Here is a 12135-nt window from a genome sequence, read left to right as displayed (position 1 = left end):
CCATTTAGTCTCTGTATCTATTTGAGCTAAGAAGCACTCTCCACACGAGCATCATTTTATGTCTTATAGTCCAGTCTAATCTTTGTCTGAAGAGTTGACTTCAGGACTGGTTTCAGTTCTGGGCTCACAGAGAGTCCGGGGGCCGTGTCTTCCAGGGTCCCTCTAGTCTCAGACCATTAAGTCTGGTCTTTTTACTAGAATTTGGGTTCTGCACCCTACTTTTCTCCTGCTCCATCAGGGACTCTCTGTTGTGTTCCATCAGGGTAGCCATTGATGGTAGACGGGCACCATCTAGATCTTCTGGTCTCAGGCTGATGGAGTTTCTGGTTTATGTGGCCCTTTCTGTCTTTTGGGCTAATATTTTCCTTATGTCTTTGGTGTTCTTCATTCTCCTTGCTCAAGGTGGGTTGAGACCAATTGATGTAGCTTAGGTGGCCGTTCACTAGCTTTTAAGACCCCAGATGCCACTCACTGAAGCAGGATGCTGAACATTTTCTTAATAAACTTTGTTATAACAACTGACCTAGATATCCCCTGAAACCATGGACCCCAGACCCCCGCCCCTGATACTCAGTCCCTTGAAGTATTTAGTTATATTCAGGCAACTTCTCAGCTTTTGGTTTATTCCAGTTGTCCTGACTTCTTTATTGTGTGTTGTCCTTCCCTTCTGTATCTCACATACTTTGGACTTGTTGTAAGGAAGGATCAGTCCCTGGAGAAGGACACCATGCTTGGTAAAGTAGAGGGTCAGTGAAAGAGGAAAACCCTCAGTGAGATGGACTGACCCAGTGGCTGCAACAATGGGCTCAAACGTAGCAATGACTGCGAGGATGGCACAGGACTGGGCAATGTTCTGTTATATATAGGGTCACTATGAGTCAGAACTGGCTCAACTGCATCTAATAAGAACATGGAACTTGTAGCTCTCTCAAACTAGAAAATAATTACCCTTTAAAAAAAAAACCACCTATAAAACATTTATAAAAGTTGAGTGTATATTATGGTACAAAGAAAATATATAAAATTATGAAAGTTTAAACCGAAATGTTGATATTCGTTTAAGTATTAGGTAAAGACAAACCTGCCTACTGACACTCACAGCAGCAATAGAAGGCTTCTTCCCATCACCAGCAGGTGGATGAGTGACATCTGCTCCCAAAAAGATCACGGGTTGCTGGAACACAGAAGGTCTTAAACACATTTTTAAAAGAGTTAGATATTAATTTTTTTCATTATTCACTTATCTGTTTCACACTACTCCAAAACAACTGCAAGTTGCCGACAGAGCACAGAGGAAGTCTTTTATAGACAGCTTCATAGGCCTGAACTACTGACAGCTTTATTCTCTTAATTCACGAATGACCAGTCAATGAAATAAAAGATGTCACAATGGGTCTATCCAATATCTTACTCAGATCAGTTTCCGTCTTTAGCAGTGGTGCTGGTGGATGCAAAGGGCAACTCCATAATAACCCTAAAATGATAAACTTTCCTATTATCACTCTACCAATTTCTGTCAATCTTTCTTGACTCTAAGTCTTAAGGTTATGTAATCTCTCAAAGAGAAAAGGAATCATTAAACTTTAGACTAGAAGGTATCATGGGCATTTACTACTCCCATCCCCTGGCCCAAAGTATAAATCTATATTTATTAGACATAAAGTAGGTAGTATTTTATTTTAAAACTACATCTTTTAAGATTCAAAGGATTATCTCTTCGTTCTTGGATTTGTTGATAAAAATCTATACAGGTAGTCCCCAACTTATGATGTATTCAAGTTATGACAAACCTCACTTATGACCTTTTTTTTTTTGGTACACCTTACCATTAGTAATATGTACCACATACAATGTTGCAGCATGTAATTTGCTGATGTCATCATATCTGTAGATTTACACATAATAGTTCCAACCCCCAAAGACAAATAAAGATTGGATTTATAAATATACTGACAATAATGAAAATTAAAAAAAAGGTATCTGACTTATGTCAGAACCAACTTATGATGGAGTCATTGGAATGGAACCCTGTCGTTAAGTCCAGGATTAGCTGTATTAATCTCATTTATGAATTTCACCTCATACTTAACAGGGATGTGAAGCAGAGACAAGGAAAAACAGAATAAAAGGTGGCTTTTATTTCAAACACACAGGGGTCCGTCCATCCTTATTCTAATGCTATTTTGTGGTGTAGATTGGCCAAGATACTTAACTTTTTGAGCCTCAGTGGCTCCAGCTACTAAAAGTGAATAGTAGTATCTTCCTCACAAGTATATATTAAAGATGAAACCACCCAGTATACCAAATAGTACATTTTAATACTCAACAAATAAATGCTAGTCCTGTCTATATCCTTCCCTTTTTCCTCTTCATCACAGAATTGTCATAGAATTAAGTCAAGTAATCCAGGATCATGATTTTGCCTTCATATTTATGTCAGAAGACGCATGTTCTTAAAACTATGATAGAGAACCTGTTGTTCAATTCTCCAAATAATGGCCTCTTCCCCAGTGACCTATACAATTAGCTACTTCCTCTTTCTGAGTTATGATGTCTCATACTTCCTAAGAGGTGATCTAACAGTATCTATTGTTCCACTGACTGTAGGTGTTGATCTGGCTACTCAGACTAGCCACATGCCCCTCAGCCTCCCTCCATTCCTCCCCCTCACTTTCATGACACGTGAGTAGTGTCATGAATCTATAATCCAGGCCGAAGGCAACGTCTCAATAACGAGAAAATTCTTCAGGCTAGGCTCTTCAGTGAGAAATAAACAAAGCTTTTAAAGTCCTAAAATTTATACTTTCTGGCTGGGTAAGAGGTATTTGCACCAAATAAAAATGAGGGGAGAGAAAGGGGATTTTCACAAGAGAATCTCTTAACTTTGCCAACTGAACCTCTTAATTTTTTTGTGGAAATTTCTATTATCTCCCATGGCAGGAATCATCAAAGCTATCTCTTACACAGAGATACTTAGATCTGGCAATATATAGAAAAATCAGGGAAAGAAAAATAATTTTCATAAGTATTAGCTTATCTTACCTTTGATGAGGTACAAGAATATTATTGATCCCTCCGAGTTTAACATTTATTTTCAGGCACAGGTTTGAGAGAGTTTGAGGAGATGTTTTTATTACATTCTTGACTTGAACACACTGTGTAGCCATACCCAAAAGTGTGTCTCCTACACGTTTCACCTCCGCTACAGAACAAATGAAAATACCTCTAGTTAGAAAAAAGGCCAGACGTTATTGAAAATAAAGCTACTATGTTTCCCTACTTTGATATACGTTACTGTATTACAGGACACCAATACTAAAACTATGCTGTTAAAATTTAAAGTATACTGTCTTGAAGGTTAGCTTAAGTATTTAGTGACTTTTTTCTGGTCGTTTTCTTTTATAAAAAGGTTTATTTTTACCTTTATAAAAATAGGATAACCACAATAACTAAAAACCGTAAGGAAGAAACAACCTAAATGTCCATCAACAGATGAACTGATCAACAAAATATGGTACATACATACAATTGGCTTTTACTCAGCCATAAAGAAAAATAAAGTCCTGATACATGCTATAACATGGATGAACCTTGAAAACATTGTGCTGGGTGAAATAAGTCAATCACAAAAGGACAAATATTTTATGATCTCACTTACATGAAATATCTAGAATAGGCCAAGGTATAGAGACCAAAGTTTTATTAGTGGTCATCGCGGGTAGGAGGGAGGGGGAAAAGGGGAGTTGTCGTTTAGGAAGCAGTGAATTTCTGTTTATGGACATGGAAAATTTGTAACAACTATTGGTGATGGTTACACAGTGTGATTAATGTAATTAAGATCACTAAATTGTACACAAGAAAAATGCTGAATTGGTAAATGTTGCGTTATATATATCTTTACAACAATAAAAAGGAAAAAACCATAAAGAGAAAAATACCATAATCTGTTAACATTCCATTACACTTTTTCTAATTTATATTATTATTATGGGGTTATAACCACATATGCTCAGTTTTCAATCCTCCAACCTTTAATTAAAAAAAATACAGAGGTATTACAATGTACCTGCCCTGCCATTATGACTTGCACAAACAGTTCAGTGTATGTTGTTTTTATGAAGTATGGTTGAGTTGGTTCCGACTCATAGTGAATCTATGTACAACAGAACGAAACACTGCTGGGTCCTGTGCCATCCTGACAATCACTGCTGTGTTTGAGCCCATTGCTGCAGCCACTGTGTCAGTCCATCCGGTGGAGGGTCTTCCTCTTGTTCGTTGACTCTCTGCTTTACCAAGCATGATGATGTCCTTCTCCAGGGACTGGTCCCTCCTGATGACATGTCCCAGAGATACGAGAGGAACTCTTGCCATCCTCACTTCCAAGGAGCATTCCAGCTGCCCTTGTTCCGAGACAGATTTGTTTGTTCTTCTGGCAGTCCATGGTATATTCGATATTCTTCACAACACCCATAATTCAGATGCATGTGTTATTCTTCAGTTTTCCTTATTCATTCTCCAGCTTTCACGTGCATATGGGATGACTGAAAATATCATGGCTTAGGTCAGGTGTACCTTAGTCCTCAGCACATTAAAGAGATCTTTTGCAGCATATTTGCCCAATGCAATATGTCATTTGACTTCTTGACTGTTGCTTCCATGAGTGCTGATTGTGGATCCAAGTAAAACGAAATCTTTCATAACTTCAACATTTTCTCCATTTAGCATGATGTTGCTTATTGGTCCAGTTGTGAGGATTTTTGTTTCCTTTATGCTGAGGTGTGACCAATACTGAAGGCTGTAGTCTTTGATCTTCATAAGTGTTAAGTCCTTCAAGCCCTCTTAGCTTTCTGCAAGCAGGGTTGTGTCATCTGCATACTGCAGGTTGTTAACGAGTCTTCCACTAACCCTAAAGCCACATTCTTCTTCATATAGTCCAGCTTCTTGGATTATCTGCTTAGCATACAGATTGAATACGTATGGTGAAAGGGTACAACGCTGAAGCACACCTTTTTAAAATTTTTAAACCATGCAGTATCCTCTTGTTCTGTTTGAACAACTGCTTCTTGGTCTATGTACAGGTTCCACATGGACATAATTACGTGTTCTGAAATTCCCATTCTTCGCAATGTTACCCATGATTTGCTATGATTCACATAGTCGATAAAACTTTTCATAGTCAATAAAACAGTGTATACAACTTCTTACATACAAAACATATGGAAAATATTTTAAAATAAAATTTGAGATCTAACTATACATGGTACAGCTGCTATGGAAAACAGCTTGGCGGTTCCTCAAAAAATTAAACATAGAATTACCATATGACCCAGCAAACTCTAGGCCTTAGGGTATATAAGCCAAAAAATCAAACCTGCTGCTGTCGAGTCAATTCCAACTCATAGCGACCCAACAGGACAAAGCAGAACTGCCCCAGAGTTTCCAAGGACCACCTGGTGGATTCGAACTGCTGACCTTTTGGTTAGCAGCTGTAGCTCTTAACCACTGAACCACCAGGGTATAATCAAAATAACTGAAGGCAGGGGGACTCAAACAGATACTTTTGTACCAAAGCTCATAGCAGCATTATTCACAATAGCCAAAAGGTGGAAAAAACCCAAGTGTCCACCAACAGACGAATGGATAAACAACATGGTATATCCAGACAAGACATTTATTCAGCCATTAAAAGGGATAAAGTTCTAATACATGCTTCGACATGGATGATCCTTGAAAACACGCTAAGACAGACACAAAAGGACAAATATGATCCCACTTACATGAAATATCTAGAACAGGCAAATGCACAGAGACAGAAAGTAGATTAGAACTTACCAGGGGCAGGAGGGAAGAGAGAATGGGGAGTTACTGCTTAATGAGTACTGTTTCTGTTTCGGGTGATGAAAAGGTTTTGGAAATAGTGGTAATAGTTGTATAACATGGTAAGTATAATTAATGTCACTGAATTGTACACTTAAAAGCTGTTAAAACTGCAAGTTTTATACTATAAAGGTATGTGTCGCTTAACATCCATGATAAAAACCAAAATAACCCAAACCAGTCGCCTTTGAGTCGATTCTGTCTCATAGCAACTCTACAGGATGGAGAATTGCCCCACAGGGTTTCCAAAGAGTGGCTGGTGGATTCAAACTGCTAACCTTTAGGTTAGCAACCAAACTCTTAACCACTGTGCCACCACCAGGGCTCCAAAACATCCATGATACGTTCTGTGAAATAGGAAGTTATGTGATTTGGATGTTTTGCAAACACCATATTAAAACCTTATGGGAGCCCGTTTCAGGTTGTCCTTGTCGCTGCTACTGCTGCTAGAGCTGCTGGTGGAGCCTGGAGGAATGAGCAGCAGCAGTAGCTGTGGCGGCTGAGAGGAAGCAGAGAGGAGGGAGAGGAAGCTAGGCGTGGAGGCAGGGAGCAAGGGAGGAGAGTGCGCCCAACAGGACCCGGGCTGTTCCACCCACCTGAGCAACAGGAATAGCCCAGGTGTTGAAACCACTGCTGCGGCAGCACGCCTGCCCACTGGACAAAGCTGCAGAGCCCGAGCCCAGAGCCATGTCTTCTGCCACACCTGCCTGTATCCCAACTGTGGTTCAGTGCTGCAAGAATCTGGGTTTGGGATTTTTAAAACCATTAGACAAAAATAATAAACAAAAGAAAAGCTGCTTTCCCTTTTAAAAAAAACAAAAACAAAGAAACTTTATGGGACCACAGACATATATGAGGTCAGATGTTGCCTGAATGGACGGATGGTAAGCAACTCATAACTGTATGTATTTTGCCACAATTAAAAAAAAAAAAAGAAATGAGCTATTGAGCCAATAGAAGACATGAAGAAAACGTAAATGCTTATTACTAAGTGAAAAAAGCCAGTCTGAAAAGGTTATATACTGTATATATGACACTATATGACACTTTGAAAAAGGCAAAACTACAGAGACAGTGAAAAGATGAGTGGTGGGGGGCGGGGCCAAGATGGCGGACTAGGTGGACGCTACCGTGGATCCCTCTTGCAACAGAGACTCGGAAAAACAAGTGAATCGATCACATACATAACAATCTATGAACTCTGAACAACAAACACAGACTTAGAGATGGAAAACGAACAAATTCGGGCAGACAGTGACCGTTTTCAGAACTAGGAGCCAGCGTACCAGGTAGGTGACCTTCGGAGCCCGATCTGGGGCAGAGCCCAGGGGGGCAGAGGGCACAGACAAGGGGCCCAGCCCTACGCCCCCGAACCCATCCCGGGAGGGAGTCTAGCTGGTTGGCGTGGGCGGCGTAGCAGCGCAGGTGGAGGGAGAAGCACTCGGGAGGCAGTGACTGATCTTGGAGCGCGGAGAGCAGCGTTCCAGACGGGGAGCCGTCCCGCCGGGAGTTTGGCAGGAAGCGGGCGTGGCGCAAGCAGGGGGATCAGCTATATTTCCCTAAAGCGACCCTGGGGCGGGGCCCACACATTCGTGCGGGGGACGCCCACCCCGTTCGCGCGTGCGACGCAGCGCACAGGAGGAAGAAGTCCCCGGGAGGAAGTGACAGGTCTTGGAGCGGGGAGAGCAGCATCCCAGCCGGGGAGCCGTCCAGCTGGGATTTTGGTGAAACCAGGCGGGGTGTGAGCGTGGGGATCAGTTATATTCCCCTGAATTGACCCAGGGGGCGGGCCCACCTGGTTGTGCAGGTGACGCCCACCCAGTTCATGCGAGCGGTGCGGCGCACCGGAGGGAGAAGTCCCTGGGAGGAAGTGACTGGTCTCGGAGGGGGAAAGCAGCGTCCCAGCCGGGGAGCCATCCCGCTGGGATTTGGGCGCACGCGGGCGGGGCGTGAGCGCGGGGTCCAATTATATTACCCTGAATAGACCCCGGGGGCGGAACCACCCGTTTGTGCGGGAGACGCTCACCCAGTTCGCGCGAGCGGTGCCGCGCACCGGAGGGAGAAGTCCCCGGGAGGAAGTGACAGGTCTCGGAGCGGGGAGAGTAGCGTCGCAGCCAGGGAGCCGTCCCGCTGGGATTTTGGCGGACGGGGGCGGAGCGTGAACGCGGGGATCAGCTCTATATTCCGTGGTGCTACACTCCTAGCTCTCTGATCCCTCCCCCACCCTCCCCAGGCGGCTCCATTAACATCCGAATACCCTGAGCCAGAGGGAGAATTCAGATAGGGATCTGACTGCATTTTTTTTATAGCTGATTACCTGGAAAACCTAGTTGCCGAGTGATGGCTCGGAGACAGCAGTCCATATCAAACCACATAAAGAAGCAGACCATGACAGCTTCTCCAACCCCCCAAACAAAAGAATCAAAATCTTTCCCAAATGAAGATACAATCCTGGAATTATCAGATACAGAATATAAAAAACGAATTTACAGAATGCTTAAAGATATCACAAATGAAATTAGGATAAATGCAGAAGAAGCCAAGGAACACACTGATAAAACTGTTGAAGAACTCAAAAAGATTATTCAAGAACATAGTGGAAAAATTAATAAGTTGAAAGAATCCATAGAGAGACAGCATGTAGAAATCCAAAAGATTAACAATAAAATTACAGAATTAGACAACGCAATAGAAAGTCAGAGGAGCAGACTTGAGCAATTAGAATGTAGACTGGGACTTCTGGAGGACCAGGGAATCAACACCAACATAGCTGAAAAAAAATCAGATAAAAGAATTAAAAAAAATGAAGAAACCCTAAGAATCATGTGGGACTCTATCAAGAAGGATAACTTGCGAGTGACTGGAGTCCCAGAACAGGGAGGGGGGACAGAAAACACAGAGAAAATAGTTGAAGGACTCATGACACAAAACTTCCCTGACATCATGAAAGACGAAAGGATATCTATCCAAGATGCTCATCGAACCCCATTTAAGATTGATCCAAAAAAAAAAAACACCAAGACATATTATCATCAAACTTGCCAAAACCAAAGACAAACAGAAAATTTTAAAAGCAGCCAGGGAGAAAAGAAAGGTTTCCTTCAAGGGAGAATCAATAAGAATAAGTTCAGACTACTCAGCAGAAACCATGCAGGCAAGAAGGGAATGGGACGATGTATACAGAGCACTGAACGAGAAAAACTGCCAACCAAGGATCATATATCCAGCAAAACTCTCTCTGAAATATGAAGGAGAAATTAAGATATTTACAGATAAACACAAGTTTAGAGAATTTGCAAAAACTAAACCAAGACTGCAAGAAATGCTAAAGGAGATTGTTTGGCCTGACGACCAATAATATCAGGTACCAGCACAATACAAGGTCACAAAACAGAACGTCCTGATATCAACGCAACTCAAATAGGGAAAGCACAAAAACAAATTAAGATTAATTCTAAAAAATAAATAAATAAACAAAATAATACACATAACAGGAAATCATGGAGATCAATAGATAAACGATCACAACAATCAAAGAGGGACTAAATATAGGAGGCACTGAACTGCCAGATGGAGAGTGATACAAGGCGATATAGAACGATACAAGTTAGGTTTTTACTTAGAAAAATAGGGGTAAATAATAAGGTAACCACGAAAAGGAATATCAATTCCATAACTCAAGAAAAAAGCCAAGAAAAACGTAACAACTCAACAAACATAAAGTTAACCATTATGAAAATGAGGATCTCACAAGCTGCTAAGAAAAACGTCTCAGCACAAAAAAGCATGTGGAAAAATGAAATGGCCAACAACACACATGAAAAGGCATCAAAATGACAGCACTAAAAACTTATTTATCTATAATTACGCTGAATGTAAATGGACTAAATGCACCAATAAAGAGACAGAGAGTCATGGACTGGATAAAGAAACGCGAGCCATCTATATGCTGCCTACAAGAGACACACCTTAGACTTAGAGACACAAACTAAAACTCAAAGGATGGAAAAAAATATATCAAGCAAATAATAAGCAAAAAAGAAGAGGAGTAGCAATATTAATTTCTGACAAAATAGACTTTAGACTTAAATCCACCACAAAGGATAAAGAAGGACTATATAATGATAAAAGGGACAATTGATCAGGAAGACATAACCATATTATATATTTATGCACCCAATGACAGGGCTGCAAGATACATAAATCAAATTTTAACAGAATTGAAAAGTGAGATAGACACCTCCACATTTATAGTAGGAGACATCAACACACCACTTTCGAAGAAGGACAGGACATCCAGTAAGAAGCTCAGTAGAGACACGGAAGACCTACTTACAACAATCAACCAACTTGACCTCATTGACTTATACAGAACTCTCCACCCAACTGCTGCAAAATATACTTTCTTTTCTAGTGCACATGGAACATTCTCTAGAATAGACCACATATTAGGTCATAAAACAAACCTTTGCAGAATCCAAAACATCGAAATATTACAAAGCATCTTCTCAGACCACAAGGCAATGAAGCTAGAAATCAATAACAGAAAAACTAGGGAAAAGAAATCAAATACTTGGAAAATGAACAATACCCTCCTGAAAAAAGACTGGGTTATAGAAGACAACAAGGAGGGAATAAGGAAATTCTTAGAAAGCAACAAGAATGAAAATACTTCCTATCAAAACCTCTGGGACACAGCAAAAGCAGTGCTCAGAGGCCAATTTATATCGATAAATGCACACATACAAAAAGAAGAAAGAGCCCAAATCAGAGAACTGTCCCTACAACTTGAACAAATAGAAAGTGAGCAACAAAAGAACCCATCAGGCACCAGAAGAAAACAAATAATAAAAATTAGAGCTGAACTAAATGAATTAGAGAACAGAAAAACAATTGAAAGAATTAACAAAGCCAAAAGCTGGTTCTTTGAAAAAATTAACAAAATTGATAAACCATTGGCTAGACTGACTAAAGAAAAACAGGAAAGGAAACAAATAACCCGAATAAGAAACGAGAAGGACCACATCACAACAGAGCCAAATGAAATTAAAAGAATCATTTCAGATTACTACGTAAAATTGTACTCTAACAAATTTGAAAACCTAGAAGAAATGGATAAATTCTTGGAAAAATACTACCTACCTAAACTAACACATTCAGAAGTAGAACAACTAAATAGACCCATAACAAAAAAAGAGATTGAAACGGTAATCAAAAAACTTCCAACAAAAAAAAGTCCTGGCCCAGACAGCATCACTGCAGAGTTTTACCAAACCTTCAGAGAAGACTTAACACCATTACTACTGAAGGTATTTCAAAGCATAGAAAAAGACGGAATACTACCCAACTCATTCTATGAAGCTACCATCTCCCTGATACCAAAACCAGGTAAAGACATTACAAAAAAAGAAAATTTTAGACCTATATCCCTCATGAACATAGATGCAAAAATCCTCAACAAAATTCTAGCCAATAGAATCCAACAACACATCAAAAAAATAATTCACCCTGATCAAGTGGGATTTATACCAGGTATGCAAGGCTGGTTTAATATCAGAAAAACCATTAATGTAATCCATCACATAAATAAAACAAAAGATAAAAACCACATGATCTTATCAATAGATGCAGAAAAGGCATTTGACAAAGTTCAACACCCATTTATGATAAAAACTCTTACCAAAATAGGAATTGAAGGAAAATTCCTCAACATAATAAAGGGCATCTATGCAAAGCCAACAGCCAGTATCACTCTAAATGGAGAGAACCTGAAAGCATTTCCCTTGAGAACGGGAACCAGACAAGGATGCCCTTTATCACCGCTCTTATTCAACATCGTACTTGAAGTCCTAGCCAGGGCAATTAGGCTAGACAAAGAAATAAAGGGTATCCAGATTGGCAAGGAGGAAGTAAAGCTATCACTATTTGCAGATGACATGATCGTATACATGGAAAACCCTAAGGGATCCTCCAGAAAACTACTGAAACTAATAGAAGAGTTTGTCAGAGTCTCAGGTTATAAAATAAACATACAAAAATCACTTGGATTCCTCTACATCAACAAAAAGAACACCGAAGAGGAAATAACCAAATCAATACCATTCACAGTAGCCCCCAAGAAGATAAAATACTTAGGAATAAATCTTACCAAAGATGTAAAAGACCTATACAAAGAAAACTATAAAACTCTGCTACAAGAAATTCAAAAGGACATACTTAAGTGGAAAAACATACCCTGCTCATGGATAGGAAGACTTA

General features: G+C 40.2%; 1 protein-coding gene across 3 annotated transcripts in view; it reads right to left on the bottom strand.

Moving 5' to 3' along the window:
* The window catches only part of AGO3 (argonaute RISC catalytic component 3), a 180819-nt gene that overhangs the window by 35983 nt on the left and 132701 nt on the right, over positions 1 to 12135 (bottom strand). For 2 of the 3 annotated variants that reach the window (XM_023554525.2, XM_023554526.2), the window contains exons 13-14: positions 3043 to 3202; positions 1082 to 1190 (exon numbers count right to left, since the gene is read on the bottom strand). In XM_023554525.2, coding sequence (XP_023410293.1) covers positions 1082 to 1190; positions 3043 to 3202 — 269 coding nt within the window. The remainder of the gene's footprint in view (positions 1 to 1081; positions 1191 to 3042; positions 3203 to 12135) is intronic. The other variant, XM_010595205.3, reaches the window with a different exon arrangement.

This window comes from Loxodonta africana, chromosome 3 (genome assembly GCF_030014295.1).
Source record: "Loxodonta africana isolate mLoxAfr1 chromosome 3, mLoxAfr1.hap2, whole genome shotgun sequence".
NCBI lineage: Eukaryota > Metazoa > Chordata > Mammalia > Proboscidea > Elephantidae > Loxodonta > Loxodonta africana.
Note: the sequence above shows the minus strand (reverse complement) of the source record. Positions and strands in the feature narration are given on the sequence as shown.